Here is a 25,579-nt window from a genome sequence, read left to right on the forward strand (position 1 = left end):
TTGGTAAGCACCACTTCGATACCTTAGCATTTTCCATATAAACATATAAACTTGTATCAAGGGAATGCATGGATGCTCCTATAATAAATAGTTACAAAAGTCTTCTCAATAACTTTTCTCCACTAGATCTGTGCAGATAAAACCTTGAATTGAAATCCCCAGAATTCACAAAATGATGCAAAGATTTTCAAAGTCCCCAAGAAAATTCACAAAGCATTTAGGTCCACAGCCACCAGTGACAAGGTCACTAAGCATTAAGTTCAAAGGCAGGCCCCTACCCCTACCCCTACCTCTACCTCTCTTTTCCTGTCTTTTCTTTTGTTCCTTTTTCTTTCAGTTTCTGAGGTACACTATTGTGAGTTAAAATGGTGGGGGAAAACAAATATCCAGATCAATAATTATCAGGGGATACACCATCACTTCCAGCAGTATACTTGAACTAGAGAACTCCAAAGAAAGGGTTCACTATTGCAGAGTTGAGCTCAGAGCCAGCTGAATTCAGCACTGCCATCTCAACCTTGTCCCTTGGGAGAAACAAGAACTCTCCACCTTCTATCTTCTCAAACCCACACAGCTCCAGAAACTCAATGCCTCCTTTAAGTCCACCTACTCTCTCCTGTTAACCACAATAACCACAACTCAGCAAATCAAAAAATTCAAAAGAAAATCAAGCAAAAAGACTAACAGTAGTTTCATGAACACATCATACTGCCCAGGACAGTCCAGTGCTGAAATAAAATACAAATGCCCATCATGCTGATTGACAATAAAGAAGAACACTGCCAAAGTGGCTAAGATGCCAAAAGTGTTGTGTTGTAAATGGTGATGATAATATTCATCTTAGAAGACCCTTACCTGAAAAGACGGGTTAGTGAGTCTAATTTTTCTGAATTTCTCTTCATCGGGATTCTTGGCAACATTCCCTATATAAGTTAAAAGAGTGTGGAATGCTCTTTTCACTTTGGCATCCTCATCCTGGTCATGCAGAAAGAAAACAAAAATGAGGCTATGGTATATAGGGTAGTCAACTCAATGAAACAGTAGAAAGTTTAAGAGATCATACTGAACACTACCAGTTAGCAAGAAGTAAGAAAACAAATGGTTTATTTCTGGTAATGTTAAATGAGGCAAACAGATGAATTTAGATTTTCATATAATGACTTTCTAACCATTGCTTTTTAATTTTTAGATTGGAAAATTTAATTCCAGGATATATAGAAAAGACAAGCATAACAACACCTTTACAGATTTCACATTAAAATACTCAGTACAATTCTTTCGTTAGGTGTATTGTGAAAACAGGTGCCCATTCATTGAGCATCAAATATAAAATCCCAGGGAATTCAATGACATGACTCTTTTGCAAATCATGATATCAAATCTACTGTAGAATACAATCTATATTTAAAACATAACACTAAATCTCATAAAGTTTTTTTTTTCATAAATATAATGTTTAATCTAAATTAGAAGATAAGATTGATGGCATGATATCATTTAAACATATTGTCCATTTTTTTCAGATTCAGACCAGCCAGACAGGTCAGAATAGCTGAAGATTTGGTTTGTTTAACCAATGGTTTCCCTATAGAGCATTACAGTTAGAATTTCCAAAGGATAATTCTTTTCACTGAAACCATCTGAATCAATTTTCATTAGATATACGGTAACAATTGAATTTACCTTGTGATTTTGCTTGAGCGATCGCAGGCACTCTCTCATTTGCTCTACCTTTGTAACAGGCTTAACAGGCAAAAAGGTCTGCAATTTAGACATTAGGGAAGCTTTTAATACAAACTTCAACCAGATTTGTAAGTCATACAACAGCCCAAAACTTGTTCAAACTACTCAGTCACCTTTTTCTCCTGCACAACAGAAGCAGAAGGTTTTACAGCAGCAGGATCTTCTGGTGGCAATCCAAGCTTCCGCCTTCTTTCTGCCTGTGGAAACATAAATCAACTGTTTACCCAAGTATGGTAGTAGTCTAAAAGGTGATGGAAAACAGAATAGGCGATCGGGAGAGAATCTTGGGCTTAGTTGCCGAATTGGGTCAATGTGAAACAGACATATAGAATGTTTTTATTTATTTATTTATTTATTTGATCAGAAACTAACATTTAATTTCATTGAGCATGAACTAAACAGTACAAAAGGAAGCAACTACCCCTCACTGGGGATACAACATTCCAAAAGGAAAAGTTAAAGAAAGAAAACTGGATTAGAACTGAAGGGTACAACTCAAGGTGGAAAAAAAATCCCCAGGTTGGACAAGTGAGAGGCCCTATGTTTAGCTAATTTATCTTCAGTATGTTTGGTAGTCCAAGGGATCGAATAGATGAAGCACCTTATACGAGCCAATGAGCGTTTCCTTACCCTCTAAATCTCTACATGTCTTTTGAAATCCTTACAAGCTCATTTCTATCATATTAAGAGATTATCAACTTATTTTTTCATTGAACAATGAATTCTGTTCCTGCAAGAAAACTTCCAAAAGGTCCTTCCTTCAAGAATCTTATACAAAAGAAATTATAATAAAATAAAAACTGATCCAACTGAGACTAATTCCAATAATTGGAATGTTATGTTCACCAGGAATTTTCATGATTGGAAGTTGGAAGCTCATGGTGACCTTCTTTCAAAAGTTTTACCCGATGAGGACTGCAAGAGAACCAGATAATATGCTTGTATGGCATAGATATCAAATGGAAACTTCTCTATCAAATCCTTTTATGATGCTTTAGCCAATTGTGGAAATGTTGAATTCCAGCCAGTAGGGTCCAGAGTTTTCAGGTCTACTAAGATGGCTTTCTTTGCTTGGTGGCAAGAGACAATGTCAAACTGGATCATTTGATTGCTAGAAAATAACCTTTTGCAAGTAGATGTATCATGTTATGGAAATGGCAGAGACAATGGATGAGTTTTTTCCATCATTGCACGGTAGCTTCAATCTTGTGGGCAAGTGCATTCTCTTAGTTTGGGTTCATCAAGTGATGCCAAAGTATGTTTTTCAGCTGGCTTCTAGTTGGCCAAGAGCCAAAGAGAGATGTTTGGAGAGGAGTGAGACACATCTACCCTTTTGAGATTGGATAGTTGTGTTATCTTTTTTCTTATTTTTTTTCCCTTTTCTTTTTGATTCTTTTCGTTCTTTGTTTTTTATTCTGATACAGTATCATTTTTAATGAATTTTCTAGCACCTGATAACAGATTCTCAGGATTCACTCTCATATTTGCTGTAGGTTTCACTTGAGAAGAAATTCTCAAGATTTATGCTCATCTCAAGCATAAGTTGCTTGTTAATCATCCACCCAATGCAAACATCCAACCTTCCAGATTGGAAGCATCTGTTTAACATGGTAATCTAAACCAAGACAATAATACTAATAAATAATATTAAAAACCCAATTCACACTAACAAAAAATAATAATAATAATAATAATAATAAGTGTAAGTTGCTTGTTAATTATCCACCCAATGCATACATCCAACCTTCCAGATTGGGAGCATCTGTTTAACATAGTAATATAAACCGAGATAGTAATACTAATAGGTAACATGAGAAACCTAATTCACACTAATTAATAATAGTAATAATAATAATAATAATAATAATAACTTTAAAAAAAAAAAAAAATAGTCTACCAAATAAACATTTTATATCCTGTACTCATCCAATGGATAAGACCAGGCAGCATTCACAACTAGCACAGCCATCCAAACACAAGATAAAAAAAAAAACCACACAAGCAAAAAATAGAAAATAAAAAATAAGGTACCGTGGGTGAGCTCTCATTTTCCTACATGAATGCTTAAGTTTAATGATGCGAATAATACATAATTAAAATACCAAACTCACAAAAAGAGACAGAAAATTAGGTTCATAAAAGGAAATTACCTTAGATTAAAAAATAAACATCAAGACAAATATGGTTACTAATTGATCATAAACATCAATTTCAAAATGCTGCTTCGTAATTGATTATTATTAACTTTTGAATTGAATAAACAATTGTAATTAATTAATAAGCAATTAAGACCTTGTCTTCCTCCAATTTCTGACGAATTTTTTCCCTAGCTCTTTGCTCTTCCTCTTTCTCTGCTCTTCGCAAGGCCAATATACTGTGAAAGCACAACACATCTTTCATCTAGAAATCCAAGAATTGAGAGAAGGGACACTAGATATAATATGATGCTAGGTTGAAAGGTAATACAACTAGATATATTTCAAAAAACTAGATGAAAAACAAACCGTTTTCTTTCATTTTCTTCCTCAATTCGCTTTGCTTCAAGTAGTTCTTTGCCCACTCGAATTCTCTCCTACAAAAATTCATAAAACCAAGTTAACCAAATATAGGAAAAGGATTTGCATAGGTTACAATTGAATATTCTGATACAGCACAACACATGATCAAAAGAAGGTAGAAATCTGCATATTTTTTTAATTAGAGAAAATCTGTGCATGAAAACTAACCAAGAAAAGTTTAATTTATACCAAGCCACCATCCTGGAGAACTAGTGAAACTTTCTCTTACAATTTCAGGAAGTGCACTTGCTGATAAACAAGGATCTGAGCATACAAGCCGTAAATTTAGACCAAATCAAACAAAACATTAGTTCTCACCATCATGATATGCCAGGTTGCTATTATGCTTATGCAACTGGCAGCATGTTGTAATCAAGCAAAGCAGATAGCATTTAGAATCATCTGGCACGTTAATGATAACCTTAACGTTGCCAAACTCTATCAGCTAATAAGGTTGCCCTTGATTCTCAAGAAAAAGCTAGTAAGAACGTTAATTCATTGTTCCCTTCAATCACTGTGTTGGAGGAGGGCACTTGCATCCAAATACACTAACTAACTTGCTAGATCCACTAAGAGTTCTGTTCGCTTTTTGATAGGCAAAAGAATAATCTGTGTTAAAAGCGCTTTAAGAAAAAAAGCACCATCAGACAAGTAGAAAGGAAAAGAGAAAACAAAAAACAATTTCCGTCTACCTACTTTGAGCTTAACCAATCTACAAAGCCTATCGTATTCAAGGAATTGACATCTAAAAAAGATTTGATTGATTGATTCAATTGTTCTGTAACTTCAAATAACCTTCTATTTCTTTCCCTTCATAAAATTTAAAAAAGATAAAAAGGAACAGCCCTCCAAGCTTTCTTCTGCTTCATCCCCACAAAAGAGTCACACCAATTCAAAAGGTTTCCTCTTACTAAAGAATGCATATCCCAAGCCACTTTCAAAAGAGAAAAAAACAGCTGCCGCAGAATTCTTGCTTTGGGACACTCAAGAAGAATATGATCAGCTTACTCAGCTTCCCTTATACACATGTAACATCTGTTTGGTAGAGTCCATCCCCTTCTTTGGAGTTGATCAAGCATTAAAATCCTTCCCACATACAGCTTCCCAAACAAAGAAACTGGATTTCAAAAGAATCCAAGGGTTCCACATTGACCCTTTTTTTACTTTTTTTTTTTTTCAGAAATGAAGAAAAATATATTAATAGAAGAAAAGATACAGGAGAAAGAAAAGATACAAAAGAAAGAGAAGAAACCAAGGGAAGGATGAGAGGTCCTTCCTACACAAACTGAACAAAAGAGAAAACTTCCAACAATAGAAATCTAAAAACAAAGAGAAACCCCAACATTCTCAAACTTTTGAAGCGCAAACCGCAATCTAGTTGAGTTGTAAAACACTTAGAGGAACTCCTCTAAAAGCTACAGTACAAGAAGCCCATAGAGAGGAATAAAACAGAATCAAATCCCATAACATCTCTTCCGTTCTCCCCTTATCCTCAAAGATCCTATTGTTTCTCTCTTGCCACACCATCCATACCAAAGTAAGGCAAGTAATTTGCCAAAGTGTCTTGCCTCTTAATGAGTTCCCCAAGCCTTTAAAAGTAATAACCAACATGTCCTCAAAACTCCTTGGAGGGACCCAAACCAACCCTACTAGATTGAACAACTTGTGCCAGAGTCCAATGGTAACAGAACAATGAAGAAAAAGGTGGTCGATCGACTCTCCATTTCCTTTGCAAAGAATGCACCATTGAGGACAGAGGGATTTGTAGGGTCTTCTCAATTGCAACTTATCCTTGGTGTTTACCTTCCCATGTGCTACTAACCAAGCAAGGGCCTTGACCTTTGAAGGGGCTTTTGAACTCCACAAAAACTTGGCCGGAAGGAACAAGATAGGATTTGAGACTTTTGACAAGGCCAAGAAAAAAGATTTCACTTAAAACAAGCTTGACGATGATAAAGACCACGCTCTTGAATCTGCCAAAGAAGGAGAGAAAAGCACTGAACTAAGGGAGGACATTAATCTCTGAAGGAGATCAATTTCTGAATCAGTAAGATTGCGGCGAAAATTAAAATTCCAAGACAGTGGAAAGGAATTGCCAAGGACATTTGAAAAAGTGAGGTTTTTCACAGAAATAACTCTATAAAGATCAACAAATTGAGAGCACAAAGTTTGGTTACCCCACCAAAGGTCTTCCCAAAAACGAATTCTCTCCTCATTGCCCACCACTAGGCGGACAATAGGGGAAAAAACTTGGAAAACTTGAGCAATAGTCTTCCAAGGGGAAAAAGACCCTTCTTTTACTCAGTTCAGCTTGTTATGCATTTATCAATTTCCAATTTACTCCCCATCTACTTTGTATTTTATGGTGCATCATCACTGCATAAACATTATTATAAAAATAATTCTTTTACTTGCATAATCAAAATGGTAGTAAATGTATATGCGTGCTTCCTATGTATATTGCAACTGTATTTACATTCCGTTTTTCTATTAAATAAGAAACAACAGTTTTATTGAATTATAAAGAAGATAAAAGACTATAGGAAGGATGAGGCATTCTTCAAAATAAACAATATTAGACATGTAAAGTGAGTCACTATATAGTCAAACTCAATTAAGCACTAGTGTGGAATTTTTTTCCCTTTTTTTATAAAATGTACACCCACCGCATATATAATTCCTTACAAATATATCTCAACCCCAAGATCAGGATTGGCTCCCTACCCCAAATACGACACAATTTGTTCATAGCAGGAAAAAATTACTCTATATATATATAGTTCATATCATAGAAAAGAGAAATCTTTGAGAGAGTATAGAGTTACCTTTTCTTTCTCTCTTTCCATTCTTTTCTCTTCCTCTTCTTTTTTCTTGCGAGCTCGCTCCCTTAAAAGTAAGTAGAAGATCAAAAAACATGAGATACAACATAATAAGAAGGGAACTAGAAAAGTCACAATATTATATCAAGATTATTAAACGGCATTAAATATGCTCAAATCACCATTTTAGGAGATAGTTACAGGGCAATAAACATTGCATGCATTTGTACAGCATAAAGGAGGTACGAGTTTTATCACATAGCCAACATTCTAAATTAATTGTTTACTATAACAAAGCCATGTATGATGCATTAAGACAACTGTTATTTTGTTAATTAAAGAAAAGGTCTAGTTAAATTTCCAAAATATAATTAAACTTACAAGTTAGAGGAGGCATATATTTGAAAATATCAACACTAGAACCAAACATTTTATGCTTATTCTACTATTATCACTGCGTATACTTTTATGAGAAAACAACAAATTAATGTGATTGAAAGAAATGCCAGAAATAAATTACACCAAAAATAATTTCATAAATGAACAATAATTAAATTAAAAAAATTAGAAAAAAAAGTTTGCTATCAAATTGAATTGAATTTAGACTATTTGCAGAAACTAGAGCAAGGTAAGAAGAGAAGAAGCGAAAATAGAGACTAATCTGTGTCATCTGTTCCGTGTTTTGTTACTTGGTTGTTGATGTCACATTATGTTGCCAGAATCTGTAAAGTTAGTATATGTTACTCGCTGATGAGGTTTGTGGCTGTTGGAGTTGTTTGGCATAACAGGGATTGCAGCTGTATGCACTTTTTCTAAGAAAGACAATTCACAGTTTTCTTAATCTAGAAAGAACACCCTCTAAGAAATCTCTCATTTTCCTCTTCTTTTCCATTATTTCAAGCTTGATTAAGAATATAAATTGCTAGACAGAACTATAATACTACTGCACAAACTCCACCATACAGCCATTCAGCAGTTTTTGGTACTTGAATGCCATTTCTCAGCATTATTAAATCCATGGGTGGAAAATGAAAGAAAGCAAGCCAGTATCTGCAAAAGCTAAGTGATCTATTAGAACATGGTCTGATGAGTGATATCAAGAAAGAGGACAACACACTTCACCTTAGTTCTTGAGCTTTGATCTTCATTTCTTCTGGTGTAAGAGATGGTTTAGGAGCCTCAACTTTGGTGTTGACAGGTACCTGCACAATGTTATGTGACAGAAAAGAAAAATGAATAAGAAACAGAGTTTATTAAAATAACTAAGGATAAATAAATAAAAAGAGATATCCCTTGCACAAGAATAGCAGACATCCGAAATCCTAATACACCTAAATAAAGGCAAAAAGGCCCATGCCAAATTGAGCCACCCAAGGAGGAGCCAAGCAAACCAATAGAAGTGCTAGGGAACTCCTGGTCAAGAAGACCATAAAGAGATCAAGAAGTAAATACAATCTCTCAGCTCTATTGAGGAGCTTTGTCTCCTCGAAGATCCTAGTGTTACTCTCAGTTCATATCACCCAAAGAATGGCTAACAAAGCATATCTCCATGGACACACTTATTACCCTGCCAAAACCCTGAAAAGCTCTGACCAGCATATTTGTGATCCCTCTCAAAGCCACCCTGCGATTGCTACAATAGCAAAGAGGAACTGCCAAAGATCACAAGTGAGCAGACCATGAAGAAACAAATGATCAATAGCCTCTTCATTTTTCCTGTATAGTTCAGTGCTGATGGCTTGGAAAGGTCCCAAATCTTACACATGTCATTGATATTCACTTCATGTGAGACACTACCCATGCAAAACGTTTTCCTTTAAGGAGGGCTTAGGATACCATATCAGCTTGGCCGAAAAAAATAGGTTGGTTATCTTTCATGTAGTGATTGAAAAGGTTATCGAGGCTTATGCCTTCTATAGCCTCAATATTAAGTAATTAAAGCTTATTGTCACAGGATGCTTCAAATGACCCTCCCCATGGGCTTATATAGGAGGAGGGAAACTTCTGGAGACTCCTGGAGCCATCTACACTAAGCCATTGGTGGGAAGAGTGTGAAAGGTTCTAGAAATGCCTAGAGATGTGTGGACATCTCTACACTATGGTGGAAGGCATGAGAGGAGTCCAAGGCTTTCTAGAAGATTCTCAAAATCTCTTGCATATTCTTGTACATAAGGTTGTACATAGATTAGTGTAGGGAGTTCTAGAATATTCTTGATTTGTAAGGAACCCTTCAAGGTTCCAGATAGTTACATTGGTGCCTATAAATAGGTGAGGCCCTCATTTGGCCAAGACACCACCCAAAATCACTTTTTAACCAAGCAAGTGAGCATCCAAGCACTTGTAAAGGTTTCCTTGAGTTAGTGAAAGCTTCCATTCTTTAAAGAGTTGCCTACTAAGCTTCTTAAGCTTTTGAGTCGCGAGTGTCTTAGCCGAGCAAGCTAAGCATTGGGGGAGCAAGGCTGACTTAGCAAGATCAAGCGTCTTGACTTGCCTAAGTGCCGCACGAGCTTAGTGAATGACTAAGTCCGTGACATTATGCCTCATTCTGCTTAGGCTTATAGCCTTGAGCTTAAGCCTCAAGGCTATTGAGGCTTAAGCCTCAAATATTCAAAGGGTTTTACTTTGTCTAGGGCCTTTATAAGTTTTTTGTATATATTTTATAAGCAGTTTAAGCCTCAATATTCAATGGTTTTAAGGAGTTATGCTTTTATAGGGTTTTAGTATAGTTTTATAAGTTATGTCTTGGGTCTAAGACTAAGGTTAAATCTTTTACATAATACAAACTTGGTTTCCAATTAACCATTTAACTAAAGAGGTAAAACAAAATAAAATAAAATTAAGAAGAAGAAATAAAGGAGTCGTTGGCCACTAAAATGAGTTCATGAATAATCATTATCTTACTATTGATAGAAAAGGAAAAAATCACTATAGTTGATGGATGAAGAAGAAAAGTGGGTGGGCATTAACACTAATGGAGAGGATAAATAAAGCAATTGGGTACGAGTATGGTTCCTTGAGGATCCTATTAGTGATAGTGATAGGTAGTGCTGAAAATTATTTAATGAACCCATAAGAAAAGGTTGGATTTTAGAAGAAAGAAAGAGGAACTAACTTAGAAACTATTGATAATGACAACCAATTAATTTGATCATCATGACTTGTATGATTTTCTTATTATTTAATTTTAACGAGATTTTATTAGTATTTTTTCAATTTTTTAAGATTTTCTCTTTCTCTTATATATATATATATATATATATATATATATATATATATATAATAGCTAATGCCTTGTTCTGTCTTAAGGCTTAAGCCTTGTCTCAAGTCTGCTTTTAAACTTTTAAAACATTGCTTTCATGGAAAGAAAAAGGATGAAGGAATATGAAGCAAGAAGGTTGTTGAAAAAGTTCCCAATCCATCAAGAGACCAGCATCTCTCATCTAGGGTAGAACAAAGAACTACAATTTTCAAAGGAAGGAACAAAGCCAAATTAAGAATCTTTCCCTCTGAGATTTTTGTATCCTTTGTTTGACATAGCTCCTCTACTTCAAAAGTGAAGTCTTCCTTCTGGGCCAGACAGAGAGAAAAGTAAATTATGGTCAAGTAATATTTGAGTCTCTTGCTCCTTTTTATTTGAATATATATTTTTCATGTGCTTTTCCAAACGATATTTGAATCTCTTGCAATAAAACTTTAGGAAGAGGACCTCAGGTGCCAGAATGAACAACAACGTTTTAATACTACTTCATGATAGATATATTAAATACAATAGTGTGAGATGCTACCATGTGAAACCAAATAACAGTTCATGTGGCATGCCCACAGTATGACAAAGCAAAAGATGTTGAACAGAATGAAGCCATAAATAAAATCTTGCAACAATGGAACCCAGACAAACAAGGGAATCTGTTGCTAACAAGAAGTTAAGGTCCAAAAGGCTGTTGAATGAAACCAAAGCAACAATGAAGGAGCTTCATTACATGAAAGCCATTGTTGAAAAGTGTTACAACACTAGAATCATGTTCCAGCAACAAATATATACGAAGCCAAGCAAAATGCAAACATAAATATTGCCTTCGCCTATAGTCATTACTACATCGAAGTGCTCACTCGTGTCTTCTGGAGCTCCTGAAACCCACCTTAAACTAATTTCTACTTCTGGAATATGATTAGTTGAATACTATGGCTTCAAACTATGAAAAAAATTAGATAAAAAAAATTCAAAACAGGGGACCAATATATAAAAAAACTCAAAAAAGGAAGCTGCACACAGAGCTACTAAAAAGCAGATAAGTGAAGCCATCATACCAAGGGCATCTCATCTATGTCTGAATCATTCTCATGTTCAACTACCCAGTTTACAGCAGCTTCAAGGCTGGTGTTACCTGAATCGGAGGTAAAAATATTCAGATAATTACAAAGACTCTTGATTTGGAAACATGAAAGTATACTAAATAAATAAATAGAGATGAAGATACACATGATGCTAAAAGAATATCAAAAGGGAAAAGCAACCAAGTGGTTATCTGTTATATAGTGCTTAAGGATGTTATAGGAAAAGAGCTAAAGCACTACAAAGCATACAAAAAAGCACATTACATACATAAAATCTAATCACAATTTGATGAGCAGCAGGTATTGTTCCCTTTTTTTTTTAATCAAAGACAAAAACAAAACCAAAAAAAAAAAAAAACAGAAACGAAAATAAAAGATAAAAAATTGATTAGATGAAGAGTTTTTATTAAGATGGGAAATGCTTCAGCAAGATGTAAGGTGTATGCTTTCATCCTCTCTGATTTGTTCTCCTTTTTCTTCTGCAATTTTGGACTTCTTGTACTTGTTCCTTCCTTCTCTTGTAGATCTCTTTTTTTAGAGCCCTTTTTTGGTAATTCCAATGCTCATCATTTCTTGTTTGGAAGGGAAAAGACAAAGCTAAGAAAAATGCTAGAGAAGAACACAGACTAAGTTCATGTTTTCATTGCCTAAAACCTTTTATGATTGTTCAAGAGTTCCAAAGCAAAGCACTTTCAAATAGAAGCAATTAGATCCAATTTGCCCATCTACTTTATGTCCTTGTTTAGCATTTCGAGGAAAGTTATACTGAGGATTGAAAAGATTCAAGAGATTTTATCTAGTGAGGTGGGGCTCTAGAGATATAACCACACTAAGTGAAGTGGTGGATTGTTTGCATAGGAAAAAGGAGGGTATTAGATCTCTTCGCTTATTAAGGCCCTTCTTTGCAAGTGGAGCTCATAGGAGGAATATATGAGAAGAATGAGGAGGGAGAAGATAGGGGGGAAAAGAAGGGGGTGTTGGGTGGGTAAAGGATTGGACTAAGGAAAACGATTAGGAAGGATTGAGATCTCTTTAATAGTAGAGTCTTTTTCTTTGTGGGTAATGAGAAGGTGAAGTTTTGGAAGGATAAATTGTGTGGAGATGTGCCTTTGCGTATATCTTTTCCCTCTTTATATGCTTTAGCATTATCAAAAGAATTGTGAGTGGGGGATTTATAGGTCTAGACAAGTGAATTGAGTCACTTGAGTCCTTGTTTTTCTAAGCATTTGAAGGATTGGGAACTAAACAACATAAAGCTTTTTGAATAGGTAATATTGACATCTATTGCCTTACGCTAATGTAATATATGTGAACTATTATCTTTTTTCTTGTAGTGTGGGTCCAATTTACTTTTTGCTTAGAATCTCGAGATTAATGAAATACCACTCTTTGAAGAAAATAAGGCACCAACCATTAACCATTTGACGATTACTTCTCCTAGTTTCTCGAATGACAAGGAATGAAGTATGAAGAAAAGAACCAATCATTAACCAGCCAAATAGCAACAAGTCAACAGGACTGTAGTCAAGCAAGAAGGCTAAATTTCACATATTATACAATAAATGATAAATTTAGTATCAAAATTGGCATGAACAATAGTTGCAGCTATTTTTGAAATGAATTATCCATAACAATAGAAGTACTATGGCCAATTGACCAAATTTTGGAGTGAATACACCACCAAAAATCCAAACTAGTAGCATAAAAGACGAGAAATCCCGGTAGAGAATTGGAGGCTTTGATGTTGGCCATGGATTTAATAGTTATCAGAACCCCACATTTTGCTCCTCTTAAACTATTTGGGCCATTTCAAACTTCAACTTCCATTCATGTCATAAAGTCCCCTATATGGCACTAGAGAGACACCTCCAAGGGAAGCAAACAAATAATTTCCAAAGTAAACATGGAAATGATATGGTTGCTAGATGCAAATATCAGCACATGCAAAGGCACAAAGCAAAAAGGAAGAAGCACAAGAGCTTAAGAAATGATTAGAAGCTAGCTAGATGAGAAATACTCATCCATCACTCTTTTTGATTTCCATCTCCAATTTAATCTACGCACATAATTCAAAACAGTAGTACTAAGTGTATTTGGCATCAGGTTATTTCAAGCATTTATAGGACACGTCCTAAAGGATGAGACACCAACATTTCGATTAAGTGGTCACACAAATGTCCTTGGAAGGCTATTACACAAGTGTGTTAGGACTTTTCCATGCATACTCGCTTTGTGGTGGGGAATAGGGAGAGAATCCGCTTTTGGGAAGATTAGCCTTTGTGTACACAGTTTTTGGATCTTTATAGAGTTGTCTCAGTGAGAAATCTTACCATCTTAGTCATCCTTAGGAATTCCTATCTGGTTTCTTGTAATTTTAACTTCTAACACAATCTCATTGACTAAAAAATTGTACTTCTCAAAAGACTCGTGTCTACACTTACCTCAGTGCACTTGTCTCTTTTTAGGGTAGATTCAAGAGATTGGTCCTTATCTTCTTCTGGTTTATTCTCAATAAGATATTTTTTCACGGTCTTGTCCAGGTCCTTGAATCTAGTCCCATTCCTTCTGGTTAATTTTGTTTGGAAATCAAAAGCCCCTTCAAAAGTCAAGGTCTTTGCTTGGTTAGTGACGCACAAAAAGGTAAATATCACTAACATGCTGCAGGTGAGAAGACCCTACAAATCTCTAAGTCCTCATTGGTGCATTCTTTGCAAAAGGAGTGGAGAATTAGTTGACCATTTGTTCTTACATTTCCCAATAACATTGGGGCTTTGGCTTAAGCTCTTTGTGATAGCTCATTTGGATTGGCTTCCCCCTCAAAGTATTGGAGATATGACGGTTATTTCATTTAGAGGGTTGGGGAACTAAATTAAAGGCAAAACTGTTTAGCATATCGCATGCCTCGTTGTATTGTGGATTGTGTGGCAAAAGCAAAACGCTAGGTTTTTTAGGATAAGTACAAAACAAAAGGGATGTTGTGGGATCTTATTCATTTCTACTCCTCCTTTTAAGCCTATTGTATTGTCGCCTTTAGAGAAATCCCACTTAGTGTTATTCAACTAAGTTGGTCATCGGTTTGCAATTCGAAAGGGGTGGATGACAATTGAGAGTTTGTTTTTGGTTTCTTGTGATATTTTGTACATGTCTTCATTTGTATTTACCATTGTATAGGGGATAAGTATAGTCTTACTTTAATCAAGTTCTGTATTTTTGGGAAGGACCTCTCATCCTTCTCATGAACTTTATAACTATCAATATATATTTCGTTTCTGATCGAGGGGGAAATAAAAAAATAAAAAAAAATAAAGCTTTTCTTCTTTTGGTTGCAAAGGAAGACAATGATCAAGGAGAGGATTAGATGATTTGGAAGGCCATCAGAAACCGGTATGGGGTGGGGGTTTGGAAGGCCATCAGAAAAGGTTGGGAGAATTTTCGTTCTCATGCCCGCTTCATCATTGGGGACGGCACCAGAGTGAAGTTTTGGAAGGATTTGTGGTGTGGAAATCAATCTCTGGAAGAAGCTTTCCCCATCTTGTTTAACCTCTCTGTCAATAAAGAAGGATGGGTTGCTGAGGCTTGGGAGGAAGACGAAGGAGGAGGTAGCTGGGGGCTTCGTTTTAATAGACACCTTAATGATTGGGAGGTGGGAGAAGTCGAAAGCTTATTAAGCAAGCTTCATCCCTTAACCATTAGAAGAGGTGTGGAGGACTCGTTCCGGTGGAAAGAGAACAAGAATGGAACCTTTTCTGTCAAGTCCTTTTATAGCTCTTTCTCAAGGGATACCAAACCCCCCTTCCCGGCTAGAACTATTTGGACGCCTTGGGTTCCAATTAGAGCTAGTTTCTTTGGCTGGGAGGCGGCTTGGAATAGGTTGCTCACCACGGACCGCCTTAAGAGATTTGGTTGGAGCATCCCCAACAAATGCTTTTTGTGTAAATATGAAGAGGAAACCACAGATCACCTTCTACTGTTTTGCGAGAAAGCCAGAATGTTATGGCTCCTAATTTTCTCCCTGTTTGGGGTGCATTGGGTGATGCACTCCTCTGTGAAAAAACACCTCCTAGGTTGGCATGGTTCCTTTGTGGGCAAGAAAAGGAAGAAAGCTTGGAGAGCTGCCCCCCTCTGCTTGATGTGGACCATTTGGAGAGAAAGAAACAGGAGGGCATTTGATGATATGGAGAGGAACGATCAAGACACTAAATCCATTTTTTTGTACACTTTTGTGAATTGGGCTAGGGTGTATATAGAGGAACACACTTTGTCTTTGATAGATTTTGTAGACTGGCTAGCCACCAAGTAAGGGTCATGCTTGTTCTGTCCCTTTGTTTTTTGCTTCTTTGTCTTTGGTATACTCCGTGTATGCCTTTTCTCTAGCCTTTGGCTCTTAATGAAATCTATTTACCTATCAAAAAAAAAAAAAAAAAAAGAGGATTAGATGATTTGGATGGATTTGAGGAATGGAAATAGTCTTAGAGTCAGGGAGATCAATGCCTTTTCCAATGGGGAGTAATTTGGAATTCATGGTACCGACTAAAGTGAGCTTCTTTACTTGGGAGGCTAATTGGGGAACAACTAACTTTAGAACAACTTTTAGAGGAGAGGATGATTGTTGGCAAATAGATGCTTTTTGTGTAAACTTGAGGAAGTATCTTTTGATCACATCCTCCTTCACCATCACAATTCAAGGGTTTTATGGCAATTATTATTTTCTTTGTTTGGTGTATCTTAGGTGATATCTTCTACGGTCAAAAAGGCTCTCTTAGGATGGCATGGCTCCTTTGTGGGAACAAACGGCAAAAGGCATAGAAAGAGGTTCCCTCATGCATTTTTTGGACAAGATGGAAGAAAAAGAATCAAAGATCATTTGAAAATGAGGACCATTCTGACCAAAGCATAAAAAGCACCTTTCTTAGCACTCTTCTTTGTGAGTTAGGTTGTGCACAGATGAAGGTTTAATAACTTTGATTGATTTTGTTGATCGGTTGGGGTCTCCTTGAGGGAGGGAGAAGTTTTTTATGTTCCCTCTTTCTTTAGTTGTGCCAAATGGCAGCCATTGTATACAACCCATACACTTTGGTTCACGATTCCTTTTAGCGCTTTTTTAATATACTCATTTTAATTGCCTATCAAAAAAAGAAAGAAAGAAAGAAAGGAATAGAAGCAATTTGATGTCTAAAGCTCTTTTCATTAAAGTTGGGGATGAAATGCATCTCTAGAAGAGCTTACAAGAACAGGTTTCTCTTCTTTACACAAATCTCTGAAATATACACTTCATTACAACATGATGGCGTTAAACAGACCTTGAGAATAGAAAATTTATAAAAAAAAAGAAAATAAAATAAAAAAATAAAAAGTCAGGTCCTAGCCAATTAGAATGACCTTAATAAAAGGGATCCTTGAACACTCCACTGTGGGAAAACTGTACGTTAGATAACAAAGGATCGCTATAGGCAGAAAATATTCCTTGAAGAAAGATTATCAGAAATTATTTAGTTTCTTTACTTCTAAATGGGTTGCACCCAGATTAATATCCAGAATATACTGCTCTTCCCATCCAGACCTTCAAACACCAAGTATAAAGGTAGCACTAGATTTAAGAATCACCAAAGAAATACCTAAATGGGCAAAACCAATCTCAACAAACACAAAGGAAAAAGGGAATAAAAGAGCATATGTTGGGGCTTGCAAAACAAGCAAATGATTAATGATGAGGGAGTTGCACCACTGATGCTCTTGAACCAAATCAAAGAAGTTTATATGCTTCGTCATTTGCACCATATGCCTTTACCTCTACAGTTGATTCTTCTATGCTTTTGATTAGACACATCTGTAAATAAGACTAAACTCTTTCAAAGGAGCCACAATACACTAATGGGCCTTGCAGGAATTATAAAAAAAAAATGAGAGTAAAGAGCCAAAAGCCAAAACTTCACAAATTGCCCTTACAAAGGGGCCAGAGAGACTAATGTACCTAAATCAGATGGTTTGGAAGAGATGCCAAATCCAAGATCCAAGCTGCGAAAGTTGCATGGGACATTTGATATATTATGGATAAAATTTAAGATGGAGCTTGTAGAAAGTTCAAAATCATCTTTCATAATATGGTAAAAATCTATAAACTCCATTGAAATTGTCTTTCTGAATTTCTCAACATCAAAGTTTGCCCTTATCCAAGTAAATCTAGCATTTGTAACCAACAAATACCATTCATTTGAAGCCAAATAGTCCGGATGAGAACTAAATATGTAACAAACAATACCTGTTTCCATAATGTTAAATTGAGTACTCAACTTCATCATGCAATTAGTAGAGATCATACTCCAATCTTAACAATTTTCTTTGGTTTTCATATTGTTGAATTTATAGGACAATACCTTAAATAATTGTAATCATATAGCTGTCAAACATATGAGTATGATTAAGTGAGACACGCAATAGCAGTGTCATCCTCAATTAGTGATAAATTATTTCAAAGAATCAGTTTTAATAAGGAGATGATATGTTAGCAATTTCCAAAGGATTCACCAGAATAATGAAGTGCACGGGTCGCACGTGCCGTTGGAAATCCCATTGCTTCAAGTTCCTCAAGCAGCTTCTTGTCAACCTCTGGCGCAATCATTTCTAAATTTGCAAGAGAAAAAAAAAGTAGAAACTCAGGCAACCATGGAAAAGAAATTTAAAATAAAATAGATATCAGAAAGCCACATCACCATGCCACAAACAAATAGTAAAAAAAATTATTTTTAGGCAACCAAATACATAGTTATGACTAAAACCATCTTTAATTTCCATCCACAATCATTAATGTTCGGACTAGACTTCACAAAATGTAGCATGGACAGTATGGCTCACTAAAAAAAGTATTCAAAAATTTAAGAAAAAATTAGAACAGTGGTGGTGATGATAATTATTATTATTGTTATTATGATGACTTTATTATTGTTATTATCATCATCATTATCTTTATAAGCAGTAATATATTTCATTGAATATTCTGGGAGAAATTACAATCAACAAATTTAGAGAAAGAGGGAGAGAGAGGCAGGATATAAGTACCTAGTAAATAGTATCGTACTACTAAATTGAAGTAAATGTGGAAAATTATGGGCAAAGAGGTAAGAACACCTATTCAAATTGGTTGTGTGAATTATTTAAAATGAGCACCAAAAGACCACCATGTTAAAAGGAGAGTGGGTGATTTTCAATGACATCCAACCATGTTTCCAGTTCATCAAAAATTATCATATTCCTTCTATGTAACCATAATATTGTACTAATGTTTTTAAACCCTTTCCCTTGAGTGTCATTCAGCTTAGTTGGCTCTCGGTATGTACACTTTAAGGTTGGGCTTGCATGGTGAGGAACCTAGATGGAGATGTAATATTTGTACAGTCTTTTTTGTTACTTTTGTACAAATCCCCTTGTAAAGCAGAGATTTTCTTGGGTCTTTTGATCAAGTTTGTATTTCATGGGGAGGATTTCTCATCCTTCTCATGTTTTCTTAACATTAATTAATACATCTTTTGTTTCTGACAAAAAAAAAAAATACTGCAAATAGAGCAAAACTGATTTGCAGCAACACCTAAGGGCTTAAGTTCCTAACCTGCCCACCTCCCTCCCACAAGGAAGTAAGAATATTATTAGATAAGTTAAATCCACCCATAAAGTATGTTAATATTTTTTTTTTATAGGAAATGACAAAGTAATATATTAATAGAAAAAGAAGTACAAGAGAAGGATGAGGAATCCTCCCACCAAAGAAAACTAGTCTACAAGAAACCAAAAAACAGAAATTACACTGTAATAACGAACAACTACTCTAGGCTAAACCAACCCATCGGAACTACACGCCGCTAACCAATCAAGTTGTAACACAATAAGGGGGGTTCCCTTAAAAACCTTGGAACAAAAAGCCCAAAGAGAAGCAAGGAAAAAAATTGAATCCCAAAGACTCTCTGGATTCCTTGCTTTATCCTAAAAAATCCTCTCATTTCTCTCCCGCCACACAACCCAAATTAAAGCTATGCACGCAACTTGCCATAAAACTATCCCTCTCCTCGATAAACCAAAGCCACTAAAAGTGATGGATAGCATGTCGGAAATGCTCATCGGGGGAACCCAATCCATCTTGGCTAACTGAAATAGTCTGTGCCATAACCCCAATGTCAAAGAACAATGTAGGAAAAGATGATCTGCTGATTCTCCATGCCTCATGCACAACTTACAAATATCCGGACTAAGGGCTTTGTGAGGTCTTCTCAATTGTACCAAGTCATTAGTATTTACCTTCTTGTGTGCCACCAACCAAACAAAGGACTTAACCTTGAAAGGGACTTGAGAATTCCAAACGAACTTGGTAGGGAAAAATGAAGGAGAGTCAGGGCAATGAGATAAGGCAAGAAAGAAAGACTTGACTGTAAAAAGCCCTGAAGAAGATAAAGACCAGGATCTCGCATCTGGAACCGAAAATGTTAGTTGCAAACACTCAAGTGATCGCATGAGACCTTCTAAATCTTCTATCTCAGGATCAAATAGGTTGCGGCGAAAGTTAAAGTTCCAAGAGAAGGGACGAGTAGATCCGAGAATTGAAGAAATGGGAATATTTTTATCCGTGACTACTCTAAATAGTCTAGGATATTGGGAACTCAAAGATTGATCCCCCTACCACAAGTCTTCCCAGAACCGAATTCTATCCCCATTTCCTACCACAAACCGAGTAAACTTGGAAAACTCCTGAAAGACTTGTGTAATAGCCTTCCAAGGACAACGATGTGACCATCTTACTATTGTGTTGGCATCCCATCCATTAGAGGGTGATCCGTAAATGCTTGAAATAAAGTATGTTAATATAATGAAAGTAAACAAACAACATTCCCATATTCCCTTGATGGGTTTTGTTGCTCTAGTAGTTCTATTGCTTGCTTTCTTAGTTTCTTCTCTTTTTGTTCTAAGGCATATTTTGAAAGGCACCATGTCCTCCATGATTTGAACCTTCTTTTTTATTCTTAATAATTTCTCATTTAAAAAAATTGATTTGAAATGTGGATAGACTAGTTGCATATCACATGGGCCATATTGTGTTTTTAAGCAATTTTCATCTTAGAGAAAACCTGGATGATAGATACAGATACCTTCAGATGGCAGGGATGGAAAATGAGGTTTGGTTGCTATGCAAATACCACCTCCCATCTACCTATTTAGGTGCACTATTGTACAATGCTGCTGCTATTTCAGACTCTTGGTGGAAAAATTGAGCAAAAACCTGCAATGTGGAAAAAGCAATATTTGCCTAAAGGGGTCAGGCTCATATGTACTTTGTCCACTCCTTCATTGTGCTTTTTATATTCGCTTTTGAAATTTTAGTCTCTATTCAAAAGTAGAAGGCTTCAAAGACCCAGTGAGGCACTAGTGGATGGGTTATAGCTTTAGGGGTTCATATAGCCATATTCTCACAAAGAAGCTAAAGGCCTTAAAACAGGATCTAAATATTTAGAATACAGAATGTCACAACCAGAAAAATTGAGGCCTTATATCAAATTAGCTTTTGAGATTCCAAGGAGAGAGAAGCAACCCTCTTTGTTGAAGAGACTTAAGGGCAAAAAGGTGGTGGTGGATAAATTTAGAAACTGGACTTTGTTGGAAGAAACAATGTGAAAGTAGCAATCAAGAGAATTTTGGTTAAGAGATGGGAATAAAAATACCAATTTTTTTATAAAATAACTAATGCGCATAGAAGAAGAAACTTCTTAGTCGAAGTTGGAGTAAATGGAGAATGGTTGTCCCAAGATGCAAATATATATATCAAGGGACTTTCATAACCTCCTTTTGAAGGTGGGAGATTGGAGAGATAGGGCGTGCTTGGAAACTAATATTGAAAACAATTTTCTAATTCAATAAAAATGTTTGGTAAACTTTTGACAAAAAACAATTATATGAGAATTCATTTTGAAAATGATTATTTTTTAAAACAAATTTAAGATGTTCAATTTTTTTCCTTCTTTGTTCTAAAAAACATAAAAATATGAATAATATTTTGAAAACTTTTGAATAATACATAAGCGTACAATACCTTCATGAAAAATGAGCCAAGAAAACCATTGTTCATTTTTCAATTCTTAAACAAGACTTTGCTCTCAAAATAATTAAGAACTATTCTCAAAAATTATTTTTCGAAAACATTGCCAAATGGGCCCCTAATATCAATTTATTAGCACATATTTCTAGGAAGCAAACAAATATTGGACGTAGTTCGTATCGCAAATGAGGCTATAGATTCAAGGCTAAAGAGTGTCAATTGTGAGGTTATTTTTAAGATAAACATTGAGAAAACATACGATCATGTTCATAAGAGTTCTTGCTTGCAACCTTGAGAAGAATGGATTTTAGTCAAAAGTGGGTTAGATGGATTAAATGGTGCATATCCTCAGTTAAATTCTTTGTCTTAGTTAATGGAACCCTAATTCGCTTCTTCTAAAGCTCCAAGGAGTTGACAGGGAGATCTCCTATCCCCTTGCTTACTCATATTGGCAATGGAGGCACACAATTGCATTCTAATGAGGGCTAGACAAGAGGGCTTCATCTCCAACTTCAAGGTGCATGGAATAGGTGGTGAAGGGATGGAAGTGTATCATCTCTTGTATACTAACTATCCCCTTATCCTTTGAGATGCTAGTCAAGAGCAATTGATGTCTCTAAGCTCAACCTTCACGTGATTTAAGGCTATATCTAGTTTAAAAAATTAACTTGGAGAAAAGGCAAGATAATCCCAATTGGGGGACTTGATAATGTGGAGAAACTAACTTCTATGCTAAGCTGTTGGGTGGGGAATCTACCCATACTTAGGCCTTCGTTGGGAGCTTCTCATGAATCATTAAGGATATGATGTGGTGAAGGAGATATTTCAAAGAAGACTTCCAGTGTGGAAGAGGTCATGTGTCTCAAAAGGAGTGAGACGTACTTTGACCAAAAGTAAGTTGTCTAGGCAACCAATTTATTCCATGTCTCTATTTGTCATTCCAAGAAGAGTAAGCTTAAAACTAGAGCAAATCCAAAGAAAATTCCTTTGAGGTGAGGGAGCACTTAAGAGAAAACCCCATTGGGTAATTAGTCTATTGCCTACATGGAAAAAAAGAATGGAGGCCTTGGTATTAGAAATTTATCCACTCTCAACAAGGCTCTACCAGGCAAATGGATTAGAGATTCACTTTTGAAAATGAATCCCTTTGTAAGTGCTTCATAGTAGGAAAGTTTGAGAATGAAGAAAGGGGATGGTGCTTGAAGGGGTGTAGGATGGTTATTAGGTGGGGTTGAGGAAGGCAATAACAAAACAGGTGGGAGGTCTTCCAAAAAAAAAAATCTCACTTCATGATTAGAGTTGGAGGCTTGTGGAAACAAGATAGACCTTGACTCAGTTAGGCACATTTTGGTGTAAAGAAGGACAACCACTTTGTTGAACACACTTTCCCTATCATTTCATTTTCTGCCAAAAGTGTTTAATAACCTCTTTCCTCTCACTTGACTCAACTCTACTCTCAAACTTCAACACCTTCCTATCCACATGGTCAACCTCATCTAGAAAAGAACCTATTTTAGAAATTTTAAATAATAATATCCTTAAAGAAACTATTTATGACTGCCCATTAAGTGAAAAATGCAACTTTTGAAAGAAACCAAGTTTTCCAGAGAAGGAAAATAAAATGATTTTTCCCATCGAAGTAAAAAAAAAATAAAAAAATAAAACAGACTATTTCCCACAAGCTACAACACTTTGTGACATTTGTATTTTTATATTAAGTTTGAATAGGTCTGAATTTGTGTAAAATATGAATAGAAAGTAATACAGAAGAATCATTACATTTCATATAAAAGTAAAAAAATTTTACTTCATGTATTTAAACAAAATATCAAAAAATAAGATTTAACATAAAAACATATGGTACAAAAACATCTAAAATTTAATAAGACTTTGGGCAAAAAAACAAACAGTCCATACATCATTAATACACACTAAAAACATGAGCTTTATTAACAAAGCTTATTTGGAATTCTTGGGCTCTAACAAAAGTGAGCTTTTTTGTTTGGAAAGCAACTTGGAGAGGAATTCTAACTATGGACAACTTGAAGAGGAGAGGGTGGGTGTCAGTGAATAGATGTTTTCTATGCAACGGCAAGGAGGAATCTTGCGATCACATCCTTCTTCATTGCTCTAAGGCAAGTTTGTTATGGTAGTTGGTCTTCTACTTGTTTGGAGTAAGCTAGCATGGTTGTTTTGTTGGAAAGAGGCGAAAGAAGGCATGGAATGTCACTCCTCTTTGTTGTTCTAGACTATTTGGAAAGAGAGAAATAGAAGAATTTTAAAAAGTGTTGAATTACCAAATCAAGAGATAAGGTTCTCTTTTTTGTGTAACTTTTTAGAATGGATCAAAGGGGGTGTAGGGGTTTGCACACTTGTATACCTACTGTGTACTTTGTGTTGCCTTTTTTGGCTCTTTAATCTATTGCTCCTTTGCATATCAAAAAAAAAAAAAAACACTGAAAACAATTCCTGCTTTAGCCATGGAAATAACTGAAAAAGAAAATCCAATTGCAACCAAACAAAATCATATGGAAATCAAATCTATCATTACAAATTAATAAGGACAGAAAGCCTCCTAGAAAGAGGAAAACCAAACAACTAAATCAAGAAAGTCTCTACAATTAAAAAAATGGGAAGTTAAGCACCAAAAAAAAGGCAGTACCTTGGGGCTGGCTGCTGCTACCACTTGCATCCACAACCTCCTGTGATTCATCAGTCGCCTTTGGAACCTCTAAAGATATTGGCTTGGCTGCCTCCGAAGTCTTATCTACAAATTCAGTGTGCCCAGTTCTTTTTGTATGCAAATCGCTTTCCTTCACCACCAACCAGAATGCAAAATAAATAAATAACCCAAACAATTGATGATATTTTCAATTTCCCACTGATTGTGAACCAAACAGAGTAAAAGTTAAGTAGAAAAACTTATCAGTCCTATGCTTTACATTGTTATGGTCTAAGAAGCTTGAAAACACAGCCGTCAACTAAGCTTTAGGTCTGGTGGAGTGATGTTTATATTTTTCATGTGTCCAAAGTTGACATATTCACAACTCATACCTTTATGTTCCTTGTTTTCCCAAGATTTTCTCGGGAAACCAATTGAAGGTCAGAAGACCAAAAAAATAAAAAATAAAAAACGAATCATAGAAAAATAATAATAATCCAAGTCCGGGAATTACAACCTCAAGACACAACGAAATTTAAGCCCCATGTTCAGAGTTCCCAGAATTCCTTTCTTCCAAACAACAAAAACCGCCTATCAAAAAATTCAATTTCCTTGCTTTTCCAACAGTTTCCCCACAACCCAACAACAACAAACAATCAAACTTCCAAATTCAACTCATCCAAGGCCAGCATCCCACAAGAGAAACCCCCACACAAAAATAACTCAATTTATAAATTTACTTTCCCTCGCACTTTATCGGCAACCAAACCAAGATCTCTAATTAAAAAAATAAAAATAAAAATAAAAAATAAAAAATAAAAAGGAAATTTTGAAAAGAATGAGAGCATACAGTTTTGGATCTGCAGGGCTTGGAACAAATGGTGCAGATGAGGTTGAGGACGGCTTCGGTGGACTCGGAGAAGTTGGAGTGGGAGGTGAGCTCCGCGTGTTCCTGGGCTTCCTCCACGGATTTCAGGAGAGCTCCACAGTCTCCACACTTGAGAGATACGCCTGCCATTGATCATCAAAAATCCTAAAATCCCCAGATCCCTCAATTTTGGATTTTGGGTTATGGTGGGTTTGCTTGGTTATGGGGAAAAGGAAGCGGCTTTAGTTTATATAGTGTTGGCCGCTGTGAGTCTCCTCCCCTTCCTTTTTGGCTCTTTCCCATCTCTACACCAAGCCCCCCTTGTGCCAAATATTTAAATAATAATAAATAAATTATTTCAAAAATAAGAAAATTTATCATAATCTATCATATAAATATAAATATAAAGTTATCATCCATAATTAATAACTCATTATTTCTTATTTTTAGTCTTATATTTTTCATGTGAATTGCAATAATAAAAGAAACTAAAATCTCCAAAACATTTTGATTTTTAAA

The 25,579-nt window shown here is 35.6% G+C and overlaps 1 protein-coding gene across 1 annotated transcript; it reads right to left on the minus strand.

The window, feature by feature from the left end:
* On the minus strand, window positions 1-25,294 carry LOC117914370 (UBX domain-containing protein 4). The gene is made up of 12 exons (XM_034829680.1): window positions 25,043-25,294; window positions 24,193-24,343; window positions 17,981-18,076; window positions 11,429-11,505; window positions 8,243-8,322; window positions 7,127-7,187; window positions 4,248-4,315; window positions 4,036-4,117; window positions 1,857-1,940; window positions 1,684-1,761; window positions 856-975; window positions 1-616 (listed from the first exon to the last, which is right to left on the minus strand). Exons 1-12 carry the CDS (start codon window positions 25,208-25,210, stop codon window positions 440-442), a joined length of 1,242 nt encoding a protein of 413 aa, XP_034685571.1. The 5' UTR covers window positions 25,211-25,294; the 3' UTR covers window positions 1-439.
* Window positions 25,295-25,579: the final 285 nt, after the last annotated feature.

The sequence above is a fragment of the Vitis riparia genome, chromosome 5 (assembly GCF_004353265.1).
Source record: "Vitis riparia cultivar Riparia Gloire de Montpellier isolate 1030 chromosome 5, EGFV_Vit.rip_1.0, whole genome shotgun sequence".
Lineage (NCBI taxonomy): Eukaryota > Viridiplantae > Streptophyta > Magnoliopsida > Vitales > Vitaceae > Vitis > Vitis riparia.

Coding starts and splice junctions, on each gene's coding strand:
- LOC117914370 (XM_034829680.1), bottom strand. CDS start 25,210: ATGGCAGGCGTATCTCTCAAGTGTGGAGACTGTGGAGCTCTCCTGAAA. Junction 24,344..25,042: donor AGCCCTGCAGATCCAAAACT/GTATGCTCTCAT, acceptor TTGGTGGTGAAG/GAAAGCGATTTGCATACAAA. Junction 4,118..4,247: donor GAAGAAAATGAAAGAAAACG/GTTTGTTTTTCA, acceptor GTGCTTTCACAG/TATATTGGCCTTGCGAAGAG.